The 23317-nt window shown below is 53.5% G+C and overlaps 1 protein-coding gene across 1 annotated transcript in view; it reads left to right on the top strand.

Moving 5' to 3' along the window:
• Positions 1-23317, top strand: part of CMIP (c-Maf inducing protein) — a gene marked incomplete at its 5' end in the record, with an annotated part of 233678 nt that overhangs the window by 183566 nt on the left and 26795 nt on the right. The window contains 5 exons of the mRNA XM_082676384.1: positions 4423-4464; positions 11287-11349; positions 14028-14108; positions 19047-19150; positions 20830-20934. Of these exons, the coding sequence (XP_082532510.1) occupies positions 4423-4464; positions 11287-11349; positions 14028-14108; positions 19047-19150; positions 20830-20934 (395 nt within the window). The remainder of the gene's footprint in view (positions 1-4422; positions 4465-11286; positions 11350-14027; positions 14109-19046; positions 19151-20829; positions 20935-23317) is intronic.

The following is a 23317-nucleotide window of genomic DNA, read 5'->3' on the forward strand; positions in this document are numbered from 1 at the left end:
AGGCAGACATGGCTCTCCGCTCTAATCATCCCTCACAGCCCATAGCTGTCCTTCAACTCACACAGGATATTAAAAGTCGAGAGATTTCACAACAAAATAGGGATTTCCAGGTTCTCTTTAAAAACGGTCGGAAAATCCAGCAGCACTTTGCAGCTCGCTGCTTAGTGCCGCCCAGCTGAGCCGTCGGCTTTGCCAGGCAGCCCCACACTTTGAGTGTGTGCCGTGTGCCAGGCGCTGTTCTGCGCACTTGGATGAAGATGGTCCCCTGCCCTCCTAGAGCTTACGTTCTGGCAGGAAAGACAGTGGGACCTGAGGCTTTAATCCGTCAGTTAGGCTGCCCGATGGAGGGCGAGGGGTGCTCGGAAACATCTCTCTGTTTACTGTGCTCCAGTACTATTTTAAGCACTTGACAGATATTAATACTTCTCTCATTTATTTGCCTGCCTGGCCCTCTAGGGACACTGGGGTTGATGACTCCTGGTTTCAGCTATGCGTGGCCGGCAGAGCTATCTCTCTGTCCCTCTCCCCAGGGAGCGGCCCCTGCTTCTCTGGCTGCCCCGGTGCCCTTGATGACTTCTCCCAGCCCCCCCACCTCGGACTCCGGCACAAGTTCCCTGCTACCTAGAACCTCCACTTTCTTTGCAGACCCAGGCTGGTCACTGCCCGTTGGTCCAGGAAACTGGCCCAGGCCTTCCATGTCTGCTGAATAGAGAGGGTCCCTCGCCCTGGGAGGAGGTGGGAGCGAGAGGTAGAAAGTGGGTGGCAAAGGAGCAGAGGACGTGTCTGCCCTCGGGTGGGAGACCAGCCTCGTCCCCCAGAAGAGTAAAGACCGTGGCTCTGAAATGAATCACGGTCAAGGTCTGGGATTTGAGGCCTGTGCCGTACACCCGGCCTCGAGTCCAGGCTTCCCACCTGAGCGGGAAGGGCTTGTCGGCAGGCCCGGGACTGGCTTCTCATCTGGAGAAGGGGAAGCAGCTCGCCCTCAGGAAGCACCTGCTACATGCTGGGCAGGCGCCGGGTGCCACGCACACAGCATCCCATCTGATCCTCACGCTCCCCGAGAGACAGCCCTTGCTGTCTCCATTTCACAGATGGGAAAGCTGAGGCCCAGAGATACCGAGTGACCTGCCGAGAAAGCAGTGGGGCCGGGAGTTTCACCTTAAGGCTGTCTAGCTCTTACTGCAGAGCTGCACCGCCCACCCCATCAACCCCACCAGTCTCAGCCGCCATCACACCGTCATTAAATCAGGCTTGTCGTCAGGACGATGGCGAAGGTGGCAGACGACACTGTGGCCGACCTCTGGTGGGATTTCTCGTCCGTCTCAGATACGTTTCATGTGACCACGTGCTCATGGGCTTTGCATCACTTCTGAGGCTTTAGATAAGGATCTCAACGTCAGCTGATCCCAAGCGCCAGGGGAGAGAGACAGAGGCATTTAAAGGAAAAATAAGGAGGGAGCTTGGATTTGCTGTGCAGCAACTGTGAGTCAGGCAAGGGGTCCGTGCTATCCCCAATTTACCGCTAAGAGCGCTGTTTGCGAGGGACAGAGCTGGGGCCGCAGCCCAGGTGGCGTCCCCTCCAGGGAGGCTAGCGCCTCCCCGAGCGATGCTGACGTTTTCTGAACACGTCCTCTGTGACGATCACAGTAGCGGGCATTTACACCAGCCCTTTTACACGTCTCCCAGCGACCCTGCAAGGTAAGTATTAAAACATACGGAAATGTAAACGGAGGCTCCAAGGGGTTAAGTCGCCTGCCCAGGGTCACTTGGGTGAGGGGTAGGCAGGACCCAGGCCCAGGTCTGCCCAATTGCAAAGCTCATGTGACATTACCTGAATCGGTAGAGACTTTTTCGTGAGTGAGGGACCCGGCCACCAAGGACGGCAGTTAAGAGCAGGTGTGCAGAGTGAGGAAGACCCGGTTCTCCTCTCAGGAGCTCCCTGGCCTTGCTCAGGGTACTGGATCTCTTAGTGCTGTTTTCATCTATGAGTTGGGGCTAAGATTAGCACCCGTTTCACAGAATTAGGGATTGGATGCTCTAATATGTATACAGTGCCTGGCACTGTGCCTGATGTATAGGGACCAGTTGATAACAGGTCACATTTCTGTTATCGTGGGAGATGGCTGTGAACTTGACCTTCAGCACCCTCAGCTAGATGTCTAGAGGAGATGGGTGGAAAAACAAACTCTCCCTCTTTCTTGCCCTTTTTTGTGTATGGACTGGATTCCCTGTCTGTTCTCTTTACGTAAGCTGTTCCTGAGGCCTCCTCCTAAGAGGCCCCAGGCATCACCAAAGCGACCAGAAGGTGGGCAGGATCCCAAGGGAGGGAAGGGGAGGACAGGCCTGTTAAAGCTGGCATCCCCACCCTCCCAGGCCTTTGTTGGGTTGAGTGTGTGGAGTGGCCGCTCGGTTCAGGATTCAAGTGTCCCCTCCAGGCCAGTGGCTGTTAGTGAGAGCTCTCCACCCCGGGTCAGAAATGGCCTTAGTGGAGAGAAGTTTCCCTGCAGAGTGCCATGTGCCGTCACCGGTGACTGGGACCAAAGAAACGGCACCTGTGTTTGCCAGAGGCTCTTCTTGGAAAGGTGCATGGGTGTGGTGAGGGATGGCTGGTCCCTTGGGAGCTCCCACGGCAGCCTGAAAGATGGAACCTCCCCTCGCATGGACTGAGCTGTATAGCTCAGTGGTTGGCGGTATAGGCTTTGGAACAGGACGGACAGGGGTCAGATCTCCACTCCACCACCTGTTACCTGTGCTCCCGGGTGAGCCACTGGTTGCTCATCTGTCACTGGGATAATAGAACCTATCCCAAGAACAGGAAATGGGTGGGAGGAGGGTAGCAAAGCCCTGACAACAGTGCCTTAGGTGTAGTGAGTAGGAAAGACCAAAGCCAGGCTTTCCTCTGCCCTCGGCTGAAAAATGGCTGGTGTTCAATAATCTGTCATAAACGGGGTGCTCAAGCCGCACCAGCATCCACAAAAAGAAAAAGGTGTTAGAATCCAAGAAACATCCTCCCGCGTGTCCTGGATCCCAAGCACATAAGTCAGGCGGTCTCCATGGGAACCGGGACGCTCGTGGCGCTCAGGCACTGACCCTGGTTCTGTGCCGCCTTCACCCCTTGGGCAGCCAGCTTACTGGACAAAAGGAGATCCACAGCTCACTAGCTTTTCTTCCACTTGTAGCTGGTGTAAATGCATCAGCTAACAGGTACTTCTCAAACCTGTTCAGCCCGTGGAGCTCTTTCTAGAACCCGGGAACAGTCGATCTTGGGGTTTACTGCCCAACGAGGAGGTGCCTTATAAACAGCAAACACGGCTGTTAGGAAATAAGAGTTGATACCAGTGAAAGCTTGTGTCCACTGAGACAGATGGTCAGAGCAGAACACACCAGGACACTAGCAAAAAAGACAATAGTGGCTGTTTCTGAGTTTTTTTCACTGTCTCTTGCTTATTGCATATTCATCCCTTTCCTCATTTGCAACCTCATTCGCCTCCTCATTTGCATACACAGGATGGTGGTCACAGGTACCAGCTGTGTAAGCAAATTCCAGATTGTGGGGCGGGGCGGGGCGGGGCGGTGGGGGGGGAGGAAAAAACCCTAGAAATTTAGCAAGTTTAATCCATTCCGCTTAATATTTTTGCAAGTTGATTGCTAGAATTTAAACATAGCTAGACCATCTTGGGCCAACTCATGGAATACTAGTGTTCCCTGGGAACCTAGTTTGGGAACCACTGAAATATTCCATGTGCTGCTCCCCAAAGACTACCCGGCACAAAGTCAAGGCCCGAAAGTCTGTTTCTTTACATGTTTATTATGAAGCTGCCTCCGGCCTTCCAAGTGGCATGTGTCACTATGACGAGGGCCAAGCATGAGTTTAAGCCCAAAGAAGAGCCCCATCTACGGAAGAAGAAACTGTCTCACTGAGAAGTGACCAGTCCAAGGTCACGTCACTCCAGTGGTGAAACAGGGACTTGGAACTCAATTCTTCCTGCCCCGAAGCCATCCTTCCCCTGCTTCCGACCCTGCCTTTGAGGGTCTTCTGATCTATTTAATTAAGAAAAAGTGACAAGTGCCCTCTGTCCAAGGGGCTGAAAGCATTTGAAACTGCATGGACCTTTGAGATGCAAATGTGCCATTTTATTTATTAATTTAATTTTTATTGGAGTATAGTGGATTTAAAATGTGTTTCTGCTGTACAACAAAGCGAATCAGTTATACGTGTACATATATCCACTCTTTTTTATATTCTTTTCCCATATAGGCCATTACAGAGTATTGAGTTCCCTGTGCTACATAGTAGGTCCTTATTAGTTCTCTCCCTTATATATAGTAGTGTGTATGTGTCAGTCCCAATCTCCCAATTTCCATTTTATTAATAGTGTGTTTTGCTTTGTTTTCCTCCTGCTCTCTCCGCTCATCCTTCAGAACACAAACTTGACTACCCAAGAGCATGAAAACATCATTGTGGTAAGTCCCAGGCAGCCCCTCTCCCTCTGCCCACCTCCTGTGCCCACAAGCCTCCCCTGGTTTGAGTGAACTCTTGAAATGCCAGCGTCATCCCCCAGCACGGTGGCCTTGCTCAATTTTTGTCTTTTCTATCAGGCCAGACATGTCTCCCTCCTGCCTTTGCACGTGTCAGAGCCCCAGTTGATTGGGGGGATGTAATTATCAGTCTCTGAGGTTGGTAGCAAATGTGCCTTAACCGCCTCCTCCTTCCCGAGTCGGTCGCAGGGAGAGGAGGCCAGAGATGGCAGAGACCGTATAATTTACTCTCAGCCCGTAACCCTGTTTAGCTGAAAGGTAAACGCTCTCTTTCTTGCGCCAGGACATGCTCCCAATTAATCCACACCTAGAAACCCGGATTGAATTTCCCTCTGATGTGCAAAGTGCGATGGTAGTTTCTGGGACTTGACTTTGATGTGAGCATCTTTGGTGTAAAATATCTTCCTGGGTGATTTTAAACTATGAAATGTGGTTCTCCCAAGAGAGAAGAAAGAAATGAAGTTGCACCTACTGGGTGCCAAGCACTGAGCTCTGTATTTGAATCCACAGGTAACTAAGATGGCCCCTGCACCCAAGGAGTTCTTGGTCTATTAAATGAGATCACTGCAAAAATAAGAGGCGTGTAACATAGAGAGTAGAGTGATAAACTCACGTGGGAAAGAAGCCAGAGAGCTTCCCAAAGGCAATGATGTCTGAGCCGGGTTTCGAAGGATCAATAGGAGTTTACCAGATGGCAAAACAGGGGAAGGGCTTTCCAGAGGGAGAAAACAAAGCATGCAGAGAAATTTTTTTTTTTAATATTTATTTATTTGTCTGCGCTGGGTCTTTAGTTACGGCACGTGGGATCTTTGTTGCCACGTGCGGGATCTTCAGTTGCAGCATGTGCAGGGATCTAGTTCCCTGACCAGGGATCGAACCTGGGCCCCCTGCATTAGGAGTGCGGAGTCTTAACCGCTGGACCACCAGGGAAGTCCCATGCACAGAGATTTAAAGCAACCTGGTATATTCTGGAAGCTTCAGCATTGCTGGAGCATAAAACCTAAGGAAGTAGGAAGCAGGAAGGCAGAACTTGAAATGGAAGTGAGAGGCAGAGCTTTGTGTGCCCAGGAAAGGACCTGGAACATTTACCTGCCCAAGAGGTCCCGCAGCTGCAGCCTTTGACACAAGGGCCACATCCCAGACACCGTGTCCCTCTGAGCTGCTTTAGGGCTTCGGGAGCCCACCCCCTTGGCCCTGGCCAGCCCGGCCTGGAGAATCACCCTCCATGCTGCAGCTGGGTCCTGTGGGCTCCAAAGGAGGTGAGCCTTAGGGCTTTTATCCTGGAGAGTAAAGGCAGCAGCTTCTGTGGTGTCCCAACCGCAGTGTCTGGCGCATAGCAGCTGCTCAGTGGGTGTCTGCTAAGAATATAGAGGTTTTTCCCATGCTCTGCTCTGACGACCCATTGCCTCCTCTTGCTAGAACAGGGGCAGCATCAGCCTGGACCTCCCCAGTCACCCACCACCGCGTTTCTCTGGCATGTTATTAATTAATAAATTCACTTAACAAAACATTCGTTGACATGTGAGGACAAGTATGTGCCAGACGCTGGTCTCTGTTGCACAGACAGAGCCACCATTGAGGGATTACTGTGTGCTGGCGGGACCTGACAGATGATCCAGAAATCACGTGGTCTGGGCTTGAGATTCGTTCAGGGTGTTAGGGGAGCACAGCGGGCAGGCACCTGACCTCCTCTCTCAGGGAGGGGACGGGGAGGGGGATGGAAGAGCGCTTCAAGGAGGAGGTAAGTGAACTGAGTCTTAACAGGTGGATAGGATGCTCCTGGGAAAGGCAGTCCAGGCAGGGAGCCCAGCACAGGCAAAGACAAAGAGGCTCTCGCTGGTGGAGAAGCAGGCAAGGACGTGGGTGCCGGGGAAGGAGTTGGCATCTTCCCCTCCTGGTTGGCAACACCTGTGGGTCCCACTGTACACCTCAGCCCTGGAAGGAGGGTCAGGGCTTTGGACTTGGGAGGAGCCTGGGAAAGGAGTTGTGATCTGAGAAATCCAGCCTGCATTTATTCAGCTAATTTACTGGGCTGACCCCTAATGGGACTGGGCTGAGCTTCCCTGCTCAGTGGGGATGCCTGAGAACAGGGAAGAATTTGAACTCAGGGTCTGACCCTCAGCCGCCCGTTTTACAGCCTTGCTTTCAGTGTTCTCTATTACCAATGCTGTTACTATCGTGAAGCCTTCTGTAGCCGCCTTTCGTTCCAGCCATTACATTTTCTGATTTGACCTGTTGGCAATTAGTCTTCTCCCAGTGGGGCTTGGTTTTTGTTTTGTTTTTTATGCACTTATTTTTCAAAAGTACTTTCACAAGTAATTTAAGTTGGTTTTATTCAACCCATCAGTCAGGCATCAGTGCCGTGGGTAATTGTTAGCTGGTAACAGCTGGCGTGTCACTGGACAAGCGTGGACCTGGAGTCCAGACTCCGGCGGCGTTCCCACGTGCTGGTGAAGAATGTGGGCTTAAAGCTGAGTGTGGTTCAAGTTCAGAGCTGAGTGCAGACCCTGGGCTCACCCCCTACCAGCTGTGACCTTGGGCGAGTAATGGAAGAGCTTTTAATTTCACTTAAAATATCTTTAAAATATTCTTTAAAGTACTTTTATAAGGATTTCATGAGCATATTTTCATTGTTTAAAAAAAAAAAAAAAAGATTTCACCCCATCCCAGCGGCCCCTTCAGAGGCAGCCCTGGAGGTTTTCGTGGGGTGGCAAACCCATGGAGACAGACACGGTTGTGTTTTTATTTTTTGCTTTTAACATTAAAGATGCGAAGCTTGATGTGTCGTCCTGTGTTCGATTTTTCACTTAACAGCATGTCTTGAAGATTCTTTCAAGTCAAGACGTGCAAGCACGTGTCTAACCCAGGGTTTCTCACCCTCGGCACTAGTGACATTTGGGCATGGGTGATGGTTTGTGGTGGGGCCGTCCTGGGCATCGTAGGATGTTGGGTAGCATCCCTGGCCTCCACCCGCTAGAACTCCACCCAGCATTCCCCTGTTGTGATGATCGTACTGTCTCCACACCTGCTAATATCCCTTGGGAGGGGGGCAGAGCTGACCCTGGTTGAGAACCACTGTTCTACCCCATACTCCATTCTTTCCACTGGCTCTAGAGTATTTGTATTTAACCAGATGGCCATTCAGATCATTTCCAGCTAACTTGACACTCTAAGCCTCAGTCCCCTCATCTATGAAATGTGTGTGATAACAGTGCCATTTCCTACAGGACTGCTGGGAAAGTTAAATGGGCTAACACACCGAACATGCTTGGAAGAGGGCTAGGCTCATAGCAAGATGCCACAGAAACATAAAATCTTCTTATTAATAATACGATCTAAAATGATCCTTACTCTGTGACTGGGGCAGGCCTTGTAACAACCTCCCTGACCCTCTGTCTCTTCATCTGTACAAATGGAAATCACTACCGCTTGACCTCACAGAGTTGTCGTGAGGATCAAATGAGATAATAGCTGTGGAAGCGCGGAGCCCACGCCTGACGCCCACTGTGGGCGCTTAATCTGTTCCCACTCCTTTATTCTTTGATTCATCCCTGTGAAAGAGGTGGGCCCAGCTTGACTGAAGGGGCTGAAGCCAGGAGGATACACCCTGCACGTGATCCCTCCTCCCAGAGGTGGTCCCAGAGCTCAGTGTGGGGAGCAGAGCCGCGGGCCAGGCAGCGACTCGAGGGCTGGGGGAGGCCCTTGCCCCGCCCCGCCACCGATGCTGTGGCCTGACCTCTCCCTGCGTTCACCAGCATGGGCAGCAGAGAGTTCCCACCTGACAGGCTGGGCGCTGAACTTCTGAAAATGAGCGTGCAGAGCCCGAACTGTGGGCCCGGCCTACTTTGGGGTGTTTCATCGTCTTTCATTGCCCCATTTCTCCTCCTATGGAGTTGTCACGAGATGGGTTGCTTGTTTCCTGGCCATGTGGAGAGCCCGGGCTGAGAAGTAGCATGGTGAATAATTCAGGCTCCTGGGTCACACACATGGCTTCAAATCCGGCCCCAGCACATTCTCACCATGCGACCTTGGGCAGCAGACTTTATCTCTCTGAGGAGAGGGCAAGACGCACACCCCGCTCCCAGCACACAGTGAAGATTAAGTGACGTGACACAGCCCAGAGCCCAGCACAGGCAGTGCCTGCCACAGCTACGGCTATTGTGGGTGTGGCTGTTGGTATATTATTATCATCAGTGCAATGATTGGTCCACGTAGCTGCGGGGGATTGTGAGAGGGTGGTGGGCTCAGCCTTGCAGTCAGGTCGGAGCCCACCAGCCCCCTTCCCACACCGTCGGGGAGAGCTGCCTGTGGTGATGGACATGCTCTCCATCTGCGCTGGGCATTGCAGTGGCCACTAGGTTCATGGGGCCAGTGAGCACTGGAAATGCGGTCAGTGCGTCTGAGGAACTGCACTTTCAATTTCATTTCCTTTCGAATCGTTTCTTGGGAATTCTGTGGCGGTCCAGTGGTTGAGACTCCGCGCTTCCACTGTAGGGGGCACGGATTCAATCCCTGGTTGGGGAACTAAGATCCCGCAAGCCATGGAGTGTGGCCAAAAAAAAGAAAAGAAAGAAAGAAAGAAATCGTTTCTTCCGTGTCAGTTACAACGGGAAGAGTTGCACGTGGCTAGTGGCTACCGTGTTGGACCGCCTAGCCCTAGGCGAGTGAGACCCTGGGCCCCCTCTCCACTAGTTGGTCAGCCTGACAGTTGCTGCTGTGAAGCAGAGACTCAGCTTTTGATGATTTCGTCTTCCACATAATGGGGAAGATGGGCCGGTGGTCATCCCCCTACTGCCATCGAGCTACGTGTTCCTTCCCCTAACAGCCCTGAGACAGGCGGAAGCCCTCACCGAGGGGTACCCACCCACATCCAAAGGCCCTGCTTGCGGGAGCAGAGCCAGGAGACCCTCTGAAACCAAGCAGGCAGGGTCTGGGCTACGGGGCTCAGTGATGGGGAGACCCTGTCATCACAGAGCCTTCCTGAGGAGTCAGGCGAGTCCAATACGGTCCCCCTGTGCTGGTGTCAGTGACAAACTGTACTCCAGGCAGTGGGCTTATCCCAAGCCTGAGACACCAAAGCTTCTAGAGTTTTCTCTCATCACCTCCCCTCAGCAACCCTGTGAATTGGTAACTCTAGTTTTCCACGTTTTGTAGACTAGAATACGAAATGTCCAGAGAGGCCGAGCTGCTCACTCAGTCACACAGCCCGGCAGTCTCGGTGCTGGGTCCTGGGTCTCCCGTTTCCTAATGTTGTGACCAGTGTGGAACTGGGTCCTGGGTCCCCCATTTCCTAATGTTGTGACCAGTCCACAACGAGTGGACTTCACATAGGCATTAACCATCCATCCCATAATGAATGTTTATGGAGAGCTGGCCTTACCTCAGGCTGGGAGAGGCACTTTACACCAGGGGTTCTCAGTTGGGGCCGATTTTGTCCCCCAAGGGGAATTTGGCAATGTCTGGACATAGCTTTTTTTCCATTGTTCCAATTTTTTATTTGAGTTTGAAATTTAGCAAAATCATTAAAACAGAAATTATGGAAGGGGCAGAAAAATCAAGAATCAAACACCATCTGAGCCATGGGAACCTTGCATAGGAATGGCAGTGGGAACAGGTAACAGTGTACAGCTGGCCTAAGAAGGCTCGGTGGTGGGACTTCCCTGGCAGTCCAGTGGTTAGGACTCCACACTTCCAATGCAGGGGGCGCGGGTTCAATCCCTGGTCGGGGAACTTAGGATCCCACACGCCACGCAGCGCAGCCACATTTTTAAAAAAAAAAAAAAAAAAAAAAGACTCGGTGAGGAATGAATTCAAGGGGCATTAGAAATTCTAACCTCCCTTAATATAAAATGAAGTGCATCTGGAGACAGGTTTTTTTGTTGTTGTTGTTGTTTTTTGCGGTACACGGGCCTCTCACTGTTGTGGCCTCTCCCGTTGCGGAACAAAGGCTCCGGACGCGCAGGCTCAGCAACCATGGCTCACGGGCCCAGCCGCTCCGCGGCATGTGGGATCTTCCCAGACCGGGACACGAACCCGTGTCCCCTGCGTCGGCAGGCGGACTCTCAACCACTGCGCCACCAGGGAAGCCCTGGAGACAGTTTTGATTGTCATGGTTGGCTTGGGGGTTGAGAGCAAGGATGCTACCAGCCATCCTGCAGTGCACAGGACAGCTGCGCTGCAGGCAAGGGCCAGCCCCAGGTGCTCACAGGGCCAGGCTAAGAAGCCTTCTCTGCACAGATTACCTCCGCTCACCCTCAAAGTGATGCTCTCTGGTCCACCTTCCTGGTGGGGACCAGAGGGTTAAGAGAGATGAAATAACTTGCTCTAATGGTCACATCATAGCAAGTGCCTGAAGCAGGACTTGCACCCAGGACTCTGCCCCCAAAGCCTGGGCTTATAACCACCACGCGTCCTGCCTTGTAGGCAGGCAGTATGGATCCACGGGGGACGCGGATGGTCATCAGCAGGTCGTGAAACCCCTAAAGCTGCATGCATCGTTACAGATGGATATTTGTAGGGGGCAGCCCAGAGATTTTATCAGCTTCGCAGTGGGAGCCACGTACCCCCCCACACACACACAATTTAGGAGCTCTGGCCGGCAAGTTAGAGGATGGCTTTTTTGCCCAGAGGGTGACAAGGAGGTTGTGCTTTCCACCGTGAGTTAACCATCTTACGTAGACACCCCCACCCCCACCCCTACGATTCCTTCCAAGAGATTCCGACTGACGTTTGTTCCTTTTGTTTCAGGCAATCGCTCCTTTGCTGGAAAACAACCATCCACCACCAGATCTCTGTGAATTCTTCTGCAAGGTATGGCACTGCTGAAGCAGGCCTGTGTGTTCAGGAAGCAGCCTGTCTCAGTATGTGCACGGCAGGGGTTGGTTTTGCTGAAAACCAAACTTAGACCCCCCCCCGGCCCCGACCCAGGTCAGGGCCCCAGACACAGCCAGAGACAAGCCAGGCACCCCGTTCTTGGGTTACAGCCCCCTCTCCGCCACACAGGTGATAAGCGAGGCCCAGGGTCAGACCAGCAGGTCAGGGAGGAGCATCAGAGTTTTCCTTGGAATGTCTTCCTGGCTGTCTTGGGAGAAGTTTGCAGCAGACTTTCTGAGCTCCTGACATCAGAGCTGGGCTATTATTATTAGCCAGGGCTCCTGTGAGCACCGGCCGGCCCACAGTGAGGGCACAGCCGTGGGGCTTTCCCTGAACAGGGCAGGCAGGCGGGGGATGCCAGGTGAGCTTGGAGGAGCCCTGGAGCAGGACATCCAGTCCCAGGGACCCCATGCCAGGCCAGCCTTGCAGTGGGATCTACGTGGAACATCCCCAGAGCACGTCAGGGACCAGGCATCCCCCGTCTGAGAGCACCTTGGTGGCCCGGGGGCTGGACCAGCACACGATCCTGTTTGATCCTTTGCTGGGTGATTTTTTTTTTTTTTTTTTTTTTTTTCTCTACTCGGGCCTCTCACCGTTGTGGCCTCTCCCGTTGCGGAGCACAGGCTCCGGACGCGCAGGCTCAGCGGCCATGACTCACGGTCCCAGCCGCTCCGCGGCATGTGGGATCTTCCAGGACTGGGGCACGAACCCGTGTCCCCTGCATCGGCAGGCGGACTCTCAACCACTGCGCCACCAGGGAAGCCCCGGGTGCTTTTTTTTAATGCAATGGTCTGATGTCCTTGGAAAGTCGCAGGGCCTGGCTTTGCTGCTTTCCCAGCGCTCCCCTGCTCTTCCTCTCGCCGACCCCCTTCACCGAGCTTGTTCCTTCCACGGCCACACACCGTCCTTTGGGGGTGTGGGCTGTGTGCACCAGTGAGACAGGCGCGTGGGGTGGCAGAGCAGGCTCCTGGGGACCTGCTGGTTCTGGGGTGAAGGGGACCGTGGTGCACTTATTGCTCCTCTGTCCCCTTACCCAGGGAGCATGTCCTCTGTGTGTGTTAGGGGACGCAAGCTTTAGGGAGACAGGATCACATCATCCTCTTTGGCCCTGTCTCTCCATCAGCAGACCTTTCCCAGCGACCCACAGAGCAGAGGGTGGGCCCAGCCTGCTACCTGAAATGCCCAGGTGCATCTCTTAATGTGGGCGTGTGCCAGTGCATGGCCTCTGGCCCACGCGGGTGAGCCCCGAGTGTACAGTTGTGTGTGTGTGTGCAAGAGCGTGTCTAGGCATCGGGCCCTGTGCTGTACCAAGGCCCCCCTGCCCCGTGGGGAACAGCTGCGGAAGGAGTAACCACTTGGTGGGACTGCACACAACTAAGACAGGCCTTCTGTGCCCCCAGCACCTGGCGTTGTGCCCCCAAGCAGGGCAGTCAGGTCACCCAGTGTTTGGGCTCCTGAGAGAGCGGCCAGCTGCTCCCTTACCTGTCCCGGCGGGTCATCTCCTCTCTCAGTATTTTGTCCCATTTAATCCAGACCTGCTCCTTGTTCCCCTCTCAAGCTGGGTGGTTTCTCCCAGATCTCACAGCATTCAGACTTTTGTTCTAGAACAATGGACCTTTGTTCAAAGTAAATCATACCTGAGGGTTCCTGGTAGCACAGTTTGAAAAACAGTGATGTGGAGGACACCATCCCTTTTGGCATTTCCTGATAGAACTCCCTGGGTAGCTGCCCTGCCGTTTGGAGCAAGGGGCCCAGGCACAGGGATCGGTGAGACTCAGGGCTGTTTTCCCTCGGGTTGGGGGGGGGGGTTGGAGTTGCAGCCTCAGCACTTCCTCCATCAGGCAGCCCACCCAGAGAGGAAGGCTTGAGGGAACAAAGTCGCCTCCACTGGGTCCACTTGGCCAGCTCTCTGGACACGTCCAGGCAGCCTCTCCTGCCAGACTTGGAAGCCAGGACCCCGAGATTTGGGGAAAGTTTACTTATCAAGAATAGTCTAGGATTTCTAATATCCCAAGTCCAGCGTCCTCTTCCAGGGTTGGAAACAGCACCTTCAGGCCCAGGCAGGTTTAAATGTGGTGGAGCGCATCATCTGTTCCACCCGAAGGCCATCAATTTCACTTTGAAAAATAAAAACTCCCATGCTGGTGAGATAAAATACTTCCAAGAACTGCGTGTGGCCTGCACCCTGCAGCCAGCTTATCAAAGCCTTCAACTGAGAAGTCACAGAATTTTCGAGATTCTGGCATCCAAGCACTAACCCCCGGTATTCTTGCACCTGATTTTCAAGAGACTCTGGTAGACCCCGAACCTTAGCGCTGTGGGGATCTTGCCCTGTTCAATAGGATTGTGTGGGAACGGACTCCCGTCTGTACCCCCTGAAACAGCCTCAGACCGTCAGTCAGATCAAAACAAAAAGCAAACGGAAGATCCCATCCCCACCTCCTTCTCTCACTCCCCCAAAATGAACAAAAAGGTGTGCAGTAGTATTGAGCAGGGGAACCCAGGCACCAGAGCCGGGCTCACTGCCCCGAGCCACGGACCACGGTCAGGGCTTCCGCAGGCCCCTGCTGGACCCCGCCAGGCTCGGCGCTGACCATTTCCTCCTGCCTCCCCAGCACTGCAGAGAGCGGCCCCGGTCTATGGTGGTCATCGAAGTGTTCACCCCCGTGGTCCAGAGAATTCTCAAGCATAACATGGTAAGTTCCCCCGACACCCGGACCACAGAGCCAGGGGAGGGGCACAAGCTTCCAGTCTTTCGCTTTTCCAAAGATTTGGGGATGGGGTTGGCGGCTGACGGCCAGGGACTGGGCTGGGGATTCTGTTGCACCCTGTGGGTTTTCGTGCACCCTACCCGGCTTGGTTCTGTTTTTTGCTCTTAAGACAACAGGAGGAATCTTTCCACGGTAAGAATGACAAAAATCATGTGGCTGGGGGAAAAGAGATAGTTGTGTAGAGACACAACTAATATCTGTAGAAACTCAGCCCTCGAGGAAGGGGAGGGAACTCCTCACTCCTTAAGAGGGGGCTACCCATAGGAGCGTCCATGGAAAGGGCGGAAAGAGGGCTGCACAGTGCAGAGACCTGACAGTCGTGACCTCAGCCAGAGGTCAGGGTCTACGTCCACAGTGTTAAGTCACAGTGCGGCATGTCCCCTTGGTGTGATGTGAGGAGGAGGGCCCTGGACCTCGCGGGTCTTCTCTCTCAAACCCACCACCTCAGTCTAATCATAACAAAAACGTCAGACTAATCCCAGCTGAGGGACATTCTACAGCACACCTGATGGCCCTCAGAACTGCCAGGTCATCGAACACAAGGAGAGTCTGAGAAGCGGTCACAGCATAGAGGCCCTAGGAGACGTGATGAGTAATTGCAGTGGAGTTTTCTGGATGGGATCCTGGGACAGAAAAAGGACATTAGGGGAAAATCAAGGAAATCCGCATAAAGTATGGACTTAAATTAGGTTAATTTTAAAAAACATAGGCGCAGAATTTCATTGCGCACTCAGTGGTCCGGGCTCTTGTAATCTGCTGGCCCTTTTGCATTCTGTCCTCAGTCCAGTGAGAGCAGCAAATGTCATTGTTTTGTCTGTATTACACATGGGGAAACTGAGGCTGAGCAAAGTCCTCTAACTGGCCCCAGGGCCACAGCTGGGAATAAGAACAACTAGCGCCTACTCTCAGGTATTTACGGAGCACCTTTCAGAGCCGGATGCAGTGTGACGCTCCAGTGTATTATGTCATGTGACCCCCTTGACGGCCCGTGACCTCCTTCTGCAGATGAGGAAGCGGAAACCCAGAAAGTGCCGTGGGTTCCTCCCGGAACCTCTGGGCAGCTGTGATTTCTGTAGGTTACTCAGGGCCCTGTGGGCAGGTGTGGTCTCTCATGAGTGGTGCTAGGGAGCTGGCAGTCTGAAGCAAGGGCTGGTGTTCCAACAGGCTCTGCTGAGCCAGCCACCAACCTGGACTGACGTCGCCTGGGTGGCGTGGAGGTGTCTGTGTCATTGCATCACACATTGGGCCACTGAATCGGTTGTGGGGTGACCGTGACTACTGCCCCCCCACCCTGTCGAGAGGCAGCATGTGAAAAGAGCTCTGAAAAGGGGTGACCTGCTCACAATTTGGTTTGTGAGGTAGCCTTCCTGTCTCGACACCAGATCCCCAAAGAATAGTACATAACCTACCCCCTTCCCCAGTCAGGAATGGAAAGTATGACACATGCGCCACTCTCCTCCATCCCACACCCCTGGCAGACATCATTAGCCAATTACAGCACTCCTCCTGCAGAGCCCAGAGTTAGCTTCAGTCTTTCTCTGCACAGCATTCCAAGCAGCCACTACCGTTGTACCATGTTGGTACCCTACAGATTCTCTTTACCATTCTCCCTGAGTGATCACACACCATAATTAAATTGTTGCTTATTTCTGAGATCCTCCTTAATTTGAGATAAACGTATTTCTTGTTTTCTGAACAAGAACTAACAAAGAAACTCCCCTGGGGGATGGGTGTGTGTGTGTGTGTGTGTGTGTGTGTGTGTGTGTGTGCTGCCTTAATTTAGGCTTTAATCGTTGCAAGGGCACTCTCTGGCCTGGGCCAGCTGGGAGGAAAAGGTCCCTGATTGTTAACTTTTCCCCCCCGTTTGTTTGTTTGTTTATTTATTTATTTATTTATTTATTTATTTATTTATTTATTCTTGGCTGCTTTGGGTCTTCATTGCTGCGCGCGGGCTTTCTCTAGTTGTGGCGAGCGGGGGCTGCTCTTCGTTGTGGTGTGCGGGCTTCTCATTGCGGTGGCTTCTCTTGTTGCGGAGCACGAGCTCTAGGCGTGCGGGCTTCGGTAAATGTGGTGTGCGGCCTCAGTAGTTGTGGCGCATGGGCTTAGATGCTCCGTGGCACGTGGGATCTTCCCGGATCAGGGCTGGAACCCGTGTCCCCTGCATTGGCAGGCAGATTCTTAACCACCGCGCCACCAGGGAAGTCTCCTGATTGTTAACTTTAAAGTCACTGTGGATGTGGTGTGAGATGAGGGCCATGCCCTTTCAGAGTCCAGAGCAAAGGTTCTGGAGTTTCTTTTGCAAAGGACCTTCTCTCATCACAACACGTCAGTGACAGAGCCACATCCCCAGGGCACCCCTGGCCAGGGTCCATGCCTCCTCAGGTGCGTAAGCATTTTTGCGCATTCCATGGTAGTCAATAGGCTGTTTAATAAGGATTCTTTTAGGACATCTGACTTCAAAGGGGAAAATGTCAAATTTCAGGCAGCCTCCCAAGGCTTAACCATACAGCATCTCCCTTATACCTGGTTAGTTTTATGGGCCTGGAGTGTTGACTGTGTAATTTTCTGGATAAGAATCAGAACAGCTACAAGGCAGATCCAGAATTTATAGCATCTTTTGTGGCCTGGCAGAGACCGGGGACCCTCAGGCACGAATGCTTACTTCACTTTTAAAGAACTCCCCCGTATGGTCCCGGGGTCTGGGGATGCTATAACGCTTCACGATCCCACTTGCTTTTAAAGTCCACTAACTACACACTGAACTATGTCAAAGAGAACTGTAGACAGGACAGGGTGGGGGGATTAGGCCCTCCTGCAGAAGAGACAAATGTGACTGTGGCTCACACCAGGCACGGGAAGCGCGGCGGGCCTTCGGTGTCACCCACTTCACACTCCCTAAACCTAAGTGATCGGCCGGGACAGCGTTTCGGAGCTGGCGTGGGGTGTCTGGTCACTGCCTGCCGCCAGCCACAGACCTGTCAGCACAGCCTGAGCCCTGACTTCACCCCACGTGCAGTGTTTCTCAAGGACACGCTTGAATGTTTGGGAAGTGGGGAAGGTCACACACCCCCGTGGTATTCTGGGATTTCAGAGCCTCCCCTACTCTCAGAGTGCATCTTTTGTCACTGTATCCCGCGTCCCGTTTCAGGGATGAGCAAACGGAATCTAGGTTAAGAGTCTCGAAGAATGTTACTCCTTGGGCCACAATAAAAACTAGATACAAATGGAAGCACCCCTTAAGTATGTCCCCCTGGAGATTCTAAACAGTTTGTTCAGCTGCTTCCCCAAGAATGATCACGGATCCTGTGCCCACATGCCACTCATTGGCGTGTTCTTGTGGCAGAGGCGACAAGAAGATGTGGCTGTGGCCTCTAGTGGCCCGTGATCTGACCTCCTACTTTCCAAAGGCAACATATTTGACTTTGCCAAAGAGGCAAAATGTCCCTCACCCACATGTTAAAAGGCCACCAGACCCATCTATAATGTTAATTTCCAGGGAAATGACCTTGACTATCCAGAAATCTAATAACAAAGATAATGGCAATTAGCAGGGCTTAGCTGAATCAGTTTTCATAGAATCATAAAACGTTAAGGGTGGAAGGGGCCTAGAGATCGTTTCTTCAGCTCTCGTTCCACAGTGGAGACAGTGAGGCCCAGAGAGGGCCATGGCTGCACAAGGCCACACAGCTTTCCTGTTACCCTTTTCCCGGGGACTCAGGGACTCTGGGCAACTTCCTCAGTTTGAAAGCACAATCAAGCTTCCATCTTCTCTTCATGCAGGGGCCCCATCCTCTAGCCCAACGCTCTGTGTGTGCGTGTATGTACGTATGTATTTGTGGTGTGTGTGCGCACGCATGCGCGTGCGCAGATCCTTCTGAGCTTTCTCGTGGCTTTTGCTGCCCTCCTTATGCAAAGGCATAACCCTAGTAGGCAGGATGGAAGCAGATGAGCCCCCGTCGTCTTGAGGATACTAATTCAGCCTCTCACTCCAGGTTGAAGAAGCACCAGGTGCTCTAGAAACTCACTCCTGTGAGCTGGCAGGAGGGCGTGGGCGGGCAGTGTTCTGATCTGGGCTTTCCCCAGGACCCGCAGGATCGGTTAGATCTACAAGGAAAGTCTCCACAGGCTTTATTTTAGATTAGAGTCTGATCCAGGTTGCTTTTTATTAAATGGGTTCCCCCTGAGCAGGGGCAGGAGAAGAAACAGCGGAGTTTGGAGACCACCAGGCTTCCCTCCGATGTCTTACTGGTCAACCTCATCCCCACACCGTGACTTGCCCTCCTGGCCGTTCACAGCCCAGCACGCGGGTTCAGAAGTGCAGTGACGTGGGAAGGGACGCGGTCCTTTCCTGGCCCACGCCCTTCTCTCCTGCACCGCCTGTGCTGCTTCTCCTGACACGTCCCCGAGCCGACAGCCACCTTGGACGTTGGCCTTTCCCCTCTTAGCTGAGAAAGCAGGGGGCCCAGAAACTCTCGGGGGACGGCACAAGAGGAGCCGGTCCCCGCTGAAGGCCAGCTGGGCATCTGCAGGCCCCCGTGCAGCCGCGCAGAAGGGAAACACACCAGCTGGGCTGTTCTCCGAGCACGTCTGGGTGGCACGCTGACCCACAGGGTGGGTGACACGTGTCAGGGACCCTCCTGTGGCAGGACATCTCCCATCTCCACGGGCAGCCGTCGGGAGTTGTGAGGAGAGGGTGACAGGGCCGGTCCCTTCGAGTGAAAGATACTTGTGCTCTTAGGAAGAGATGGCTGGCATGTCCCGGTTGCCTTCCACCCCAGTGTCTCGGGGCAGAGTGGGCTCCCACCACCCCCTGGCCTCCTGCCTGCCTGTCTCCCCAGCTCCTGCCCTCTGTTCTCTCTGCAGGACTTCGGCAAGTGCCCGCGACTGAGGCTGTTCACTCAGGAGTACATCCTCGCCTTGAACGAGCTCAACGCGGGGATGGAGGTGGTGAAGAAGTTCATTCAGAGGTGGGTTCCTCAGCCGGGCCCCCTCCCCTTCCTGGCCTGCAAGCCAGCTTTCCTCTGCGCCCGGAACCACTCACTCCATCGATGCCTGGAGAGGAGCTGCTGGCGTTCAGAGGCCCCGAGCGTCTCATCTTCTATGAGCGTCTCCTGCGTCCTCCTGACCCCACGTGGTCTGAGGCACTTGCTTGCTGTGTGACATTGAGCCAGTCACTGTACCTCTCTGATCCTCTTTCCTCTGCTATCCACAGGGGTTGTCGTGCAGTTAAATGAGATGATATATGAGGAAGCCCCTAGCACAGTGCCTGATGCTCAGTAGGAACTCAGGAAATGGTTAACAGTCCTAAATAATAAGAGGATTTCTGTGGATCCCACCTGTGGGTGCTGGGTGTGTAGGGAACGATCTCCTGCTAGCCCAGGAGAGTCATCACTGGGGATTTGAACAGCCACCTCCCAGACTTGGCCTAGAGGAAGCCTGATATTCTGACTCTTACTTTTGGTGTTTGGGGCGGGGAGGGGGTGCTTTTGTTTTGATTTTTTAAATTTTTCTCTGTGCCTCAGTTTCCTCATCCGTAAGATGAGAACTATAGTACTTACTTCAGCTAGGTAACATGAGGATTCTGTGAGCTTATACACATAAACACCAAGAACGGTGCCTAAGTGTGATGGGAACGTTAGTGGTCGTCATCACGACTCTTCTCATTTTTTAAGAAAATCGTGACAGCCTGTTGAAGCCGGTTCCAAAAGATAGTCACCTGGAACTCACAAAGCATTTCCAAACCCAAGGAATGTGTCCTTCTGGGCACTTCCCTGGCAGTGCAGTGGTTAAGACTCCGCACTTCCACTGCAGGGGGCACGGGTTCCATCCCTAGTCGGGGAGCTAAGATCCTGCATGCCGCGCGGCACAGCCAAAGAAAAATAGATAAATTAAAAAAAAAAAAAAAGTTGTCCTGCTGGAACCCTGGTGACCCCAGGGTCCCTTTAAAGCACCCAGTAATGGTTTACGAAATTGTTTCAGGTTAGGCCTCTTAGTCCCAGCGGCCACACCGATTTTCCAGGAATGTTACAGGTATTATCCCCAGGCCCCAAGCAGCCCTGGGAGTAGGGATATTAGCCCCATTTTACAGATGAGAAAACTGAGGCACAGACCTAGCTGTGACGAATAACAATGGCTGGCATTTATGGAGGACTTAGCAAATGTGTCCCAGACCTCATGCTAGGCCAGGATCAGGTTGACCATAATAACTTTTCTTTCAAAGCAGGCCACTTGGAAAGGAAAATGAGGTGAATGATGGTTACAGAACCGCTGGGCATGAATTACAGACACAGGACGTATGGCCACTGTCCGCTGACTCTTCCCATGAATTAGAAAATTAGATCCTCACGGTACCCACTGAGGAGGGGGCCGTTGTCCCCATTTTCTAGCTTAGGAAAGAGTGCAGAGTTTAAGAAGCTCACCAAGGCCACTCAGCTGGGCGTGAACACAGGCTCCCTGGATCTGGAGCCCACGGTCCAGAGCTTGGCTCTGTGCTGCCTGCACGTGGCAGAGCCAGGACGCAAATTGCCAACCCCCCAGCAGAGGACTTGCGGTGCCCCCCATCCCACCCCCCAGTGTGTGTCTGAAGGGCACCCCGTCTCCCCCTCCTCCCTGCCGTCACCTCACCTAGCCCTCTCCTCTCTTCTAGCATGCACGGCCCCACGGGGCACTGCCCCCACCCCCGGGTCCTGCCCAACCTGGTGGCTGTGTGCCTGGCCGCCATCTACTCCTGCTACGAAGAGTTCATCAACAGGTCAGTCCCCACCGCCTCGGGAGGGCCTGGGTGGGACACGCTTGCCCCAGCACGGTGACCTGTACACGCCTGGCCCGGCGGGGAGGCGGAATGGCTTCCACTGGACCTGCCTCAAGTGTGTTTGCCAAATCCCCTGTGTTCACTGGTGCCAGGGCCCAGAACCCAGGGACGTGACTGGAAAAGCAAACACTGTGAATCAATACTGGCACTGCAAGGCCGTCGTGTTGACTTGGCTTTAGGAACAAGTGTTTTATTCTGAAGATTTCTCACCAGCGGGCACATGTAACCGGAAGAAGACACGACGGAGCCACTGTCCTGGGTCCCCCCAGGGTTTGGGGGCAAGCAGCTTATTAGGGAGGTAACCCCAGGAAGCAGTGGGAGGGAGCCTGGGAAGGGAGGACAGCCAGCAGACTCGACGTTCGTAAGCAGGTGACCACTGCAGGCACCTGTGCGTGTCCCAGTGGGACCTCCCGGGAGACTGTGGAATGTTCTCTCAGAGTCCCTCCCCTGAAGGATGATGACACCCGGGTAGTTACTTACCAGCTCCCATTCTTCCCGGATTGAGGTTGGCTCCTGGGATGCAGTGTGACGTGGATGCCATTGGTCATATAGAACTTTCTCTGGTGATCTCTGGGGTCATCAGAGAAGGTATGATGTGCAGGGCACAGATGGCATCTTCTGCAGCCGCCCTGTCCAGTTGTTCAGGTGGAGTACTGCACAACTTGGAGAGGACCGAAATGTGTCTAGGCGCCGCTAGAGCTGGGAGCATTGCAGGAATGTATTTCAGTCCTTAAAGGAAAGGCAGTGGAGCATCACTGAAAACCTGTGCAAACAGGGCAACATGAAGATGTCATGCTGGTCATTCCCAGGTGCCTGTTCCATGCCCTACAGCATGTTATATTAAAAGCCAAAAAAAAAAAAAGGAGGAGGCAGTAGAGAGTAAGGCATGGCCTGTACAACCATCCTCGGCATCCCTGTGTACATGGATGGTCACTTGCCCTTGGCCTCATGCACTGCAGCTCTGGAGCTGATCCGCGTGCATTTCAAGCCCAGGCCACCCCAGCAAGTAGGAAGAGCATCAGGGGTGCCACAGACTCGCAGGCTCCTTTTCCTCCTGAAGCGTCCGCCTCATCCACCCTCCCCGGGCTCGCTCCGCAGACACCTGAGCTGGGACTTAGGTTTCGGGGCAGGAACAGGAAACAGCACCTGGCAGCGTTCTCCCTCTGCGACTCCAAGGCTCTGCCTGGCTGCCCTAGAGCAGGGTTTCCCTGACTGGGGAGCAGGAAGCAGAATGGAATCTCTTTCCCAGTTCCCACCCTAGGAGAAGGGCAGAGATGGAAAGAACCAGAATTAGGACCCGTGCACACTGTACACGGCAACAGCCAGCCTCTGTCCTTCTCTCATCCTTTCAACACTTGTTTAGTGAGGGTCCCTGCTGTGCCAGGTGCTGAAGGTACAAAAGTAAACCAGCCGATGGGGCCCCTGCCCTCCCAGAGCGGATGGTGTGGCAGTGGGCGGAGCGGGTGGGAGTGAGAATGCGATCGATTTCATCAGGGCTGTGATGAAAGACGCCAGAGGCGTAATTAACGTGGTCCACGGCAAGGAGTCTCAACCCTGGCTGCGTGTCAGAGTCACTGGGAAGGCTTTACAGAAGCTAAACACACATAAACCCTGGGACCCAGCTCTCATCACTTCGGTATATTCATCAGAAGGCATGTGCAAGAAGGTTTACAGCAGCATTATTTGTAACAGCCCCAAACTAGAATCTGCCTCAACCCCAGTGTCCTACAGCAGGAGAACGGGTACGTTGTGGTGTGTTCACACGAAGGCACACTGCAGGACAGCAAGAATGAACAAACTAGTGCAACCAGCAAGCAGCGAACTAATCTTACAGACGTAATATGGAGGAAAAGAAGCCACAACCGAAAGATACACAGAGTGTGAATCTCGTCCCTTGAGTTTCAAGAACAGGCAAAACCAATCTCTGGTGATAGAGGCCAGAATGGTGGCAGCCTCGGGGCAGGGACTTAGGTGGAAAGGCGTGAGAGGAGCTTCTGGGTCCTTGGAAATGTTTCACATCTTGATCTTGGTCAGTGCTTCTCAGCTGGGGGCAGCTCTGACCCCCAGGGCATATCTGGCAACATCTGGAGACATTCTGGGCTGCAGAAGGAGGGGTGCTGCCGGCATCCAGCGGTGGGAGTCGGGGATGCTGCGGAACACGCTGCCACGCACAGAGCAGCCCTGAATCCTCTGAACTGTCTGGCCGCGGATGTCCGAAGTATCGAGAGGAGGAGCCCTGGTCTGGTGGCTGTTTATTACACAGGGGAACTTGTGATAGTCACAAAGCTCTGCACCTACGATTTGTGGACGAGACTGGCCTGAT

The sequence above is a fragment of the Grampus griseus genome (genome assembly GCF_964374135.1).
Source record: "Grampus griseus genome assembly, chromosome: 19".
In the NCBI taxonomy this organism is placed as follows: domain Eukaryota; kingdom Metazoa; phylum Chordata; class Mammalia; order Artiodactyla; family Delphinidae; genus Grampus; species Grampus griseus.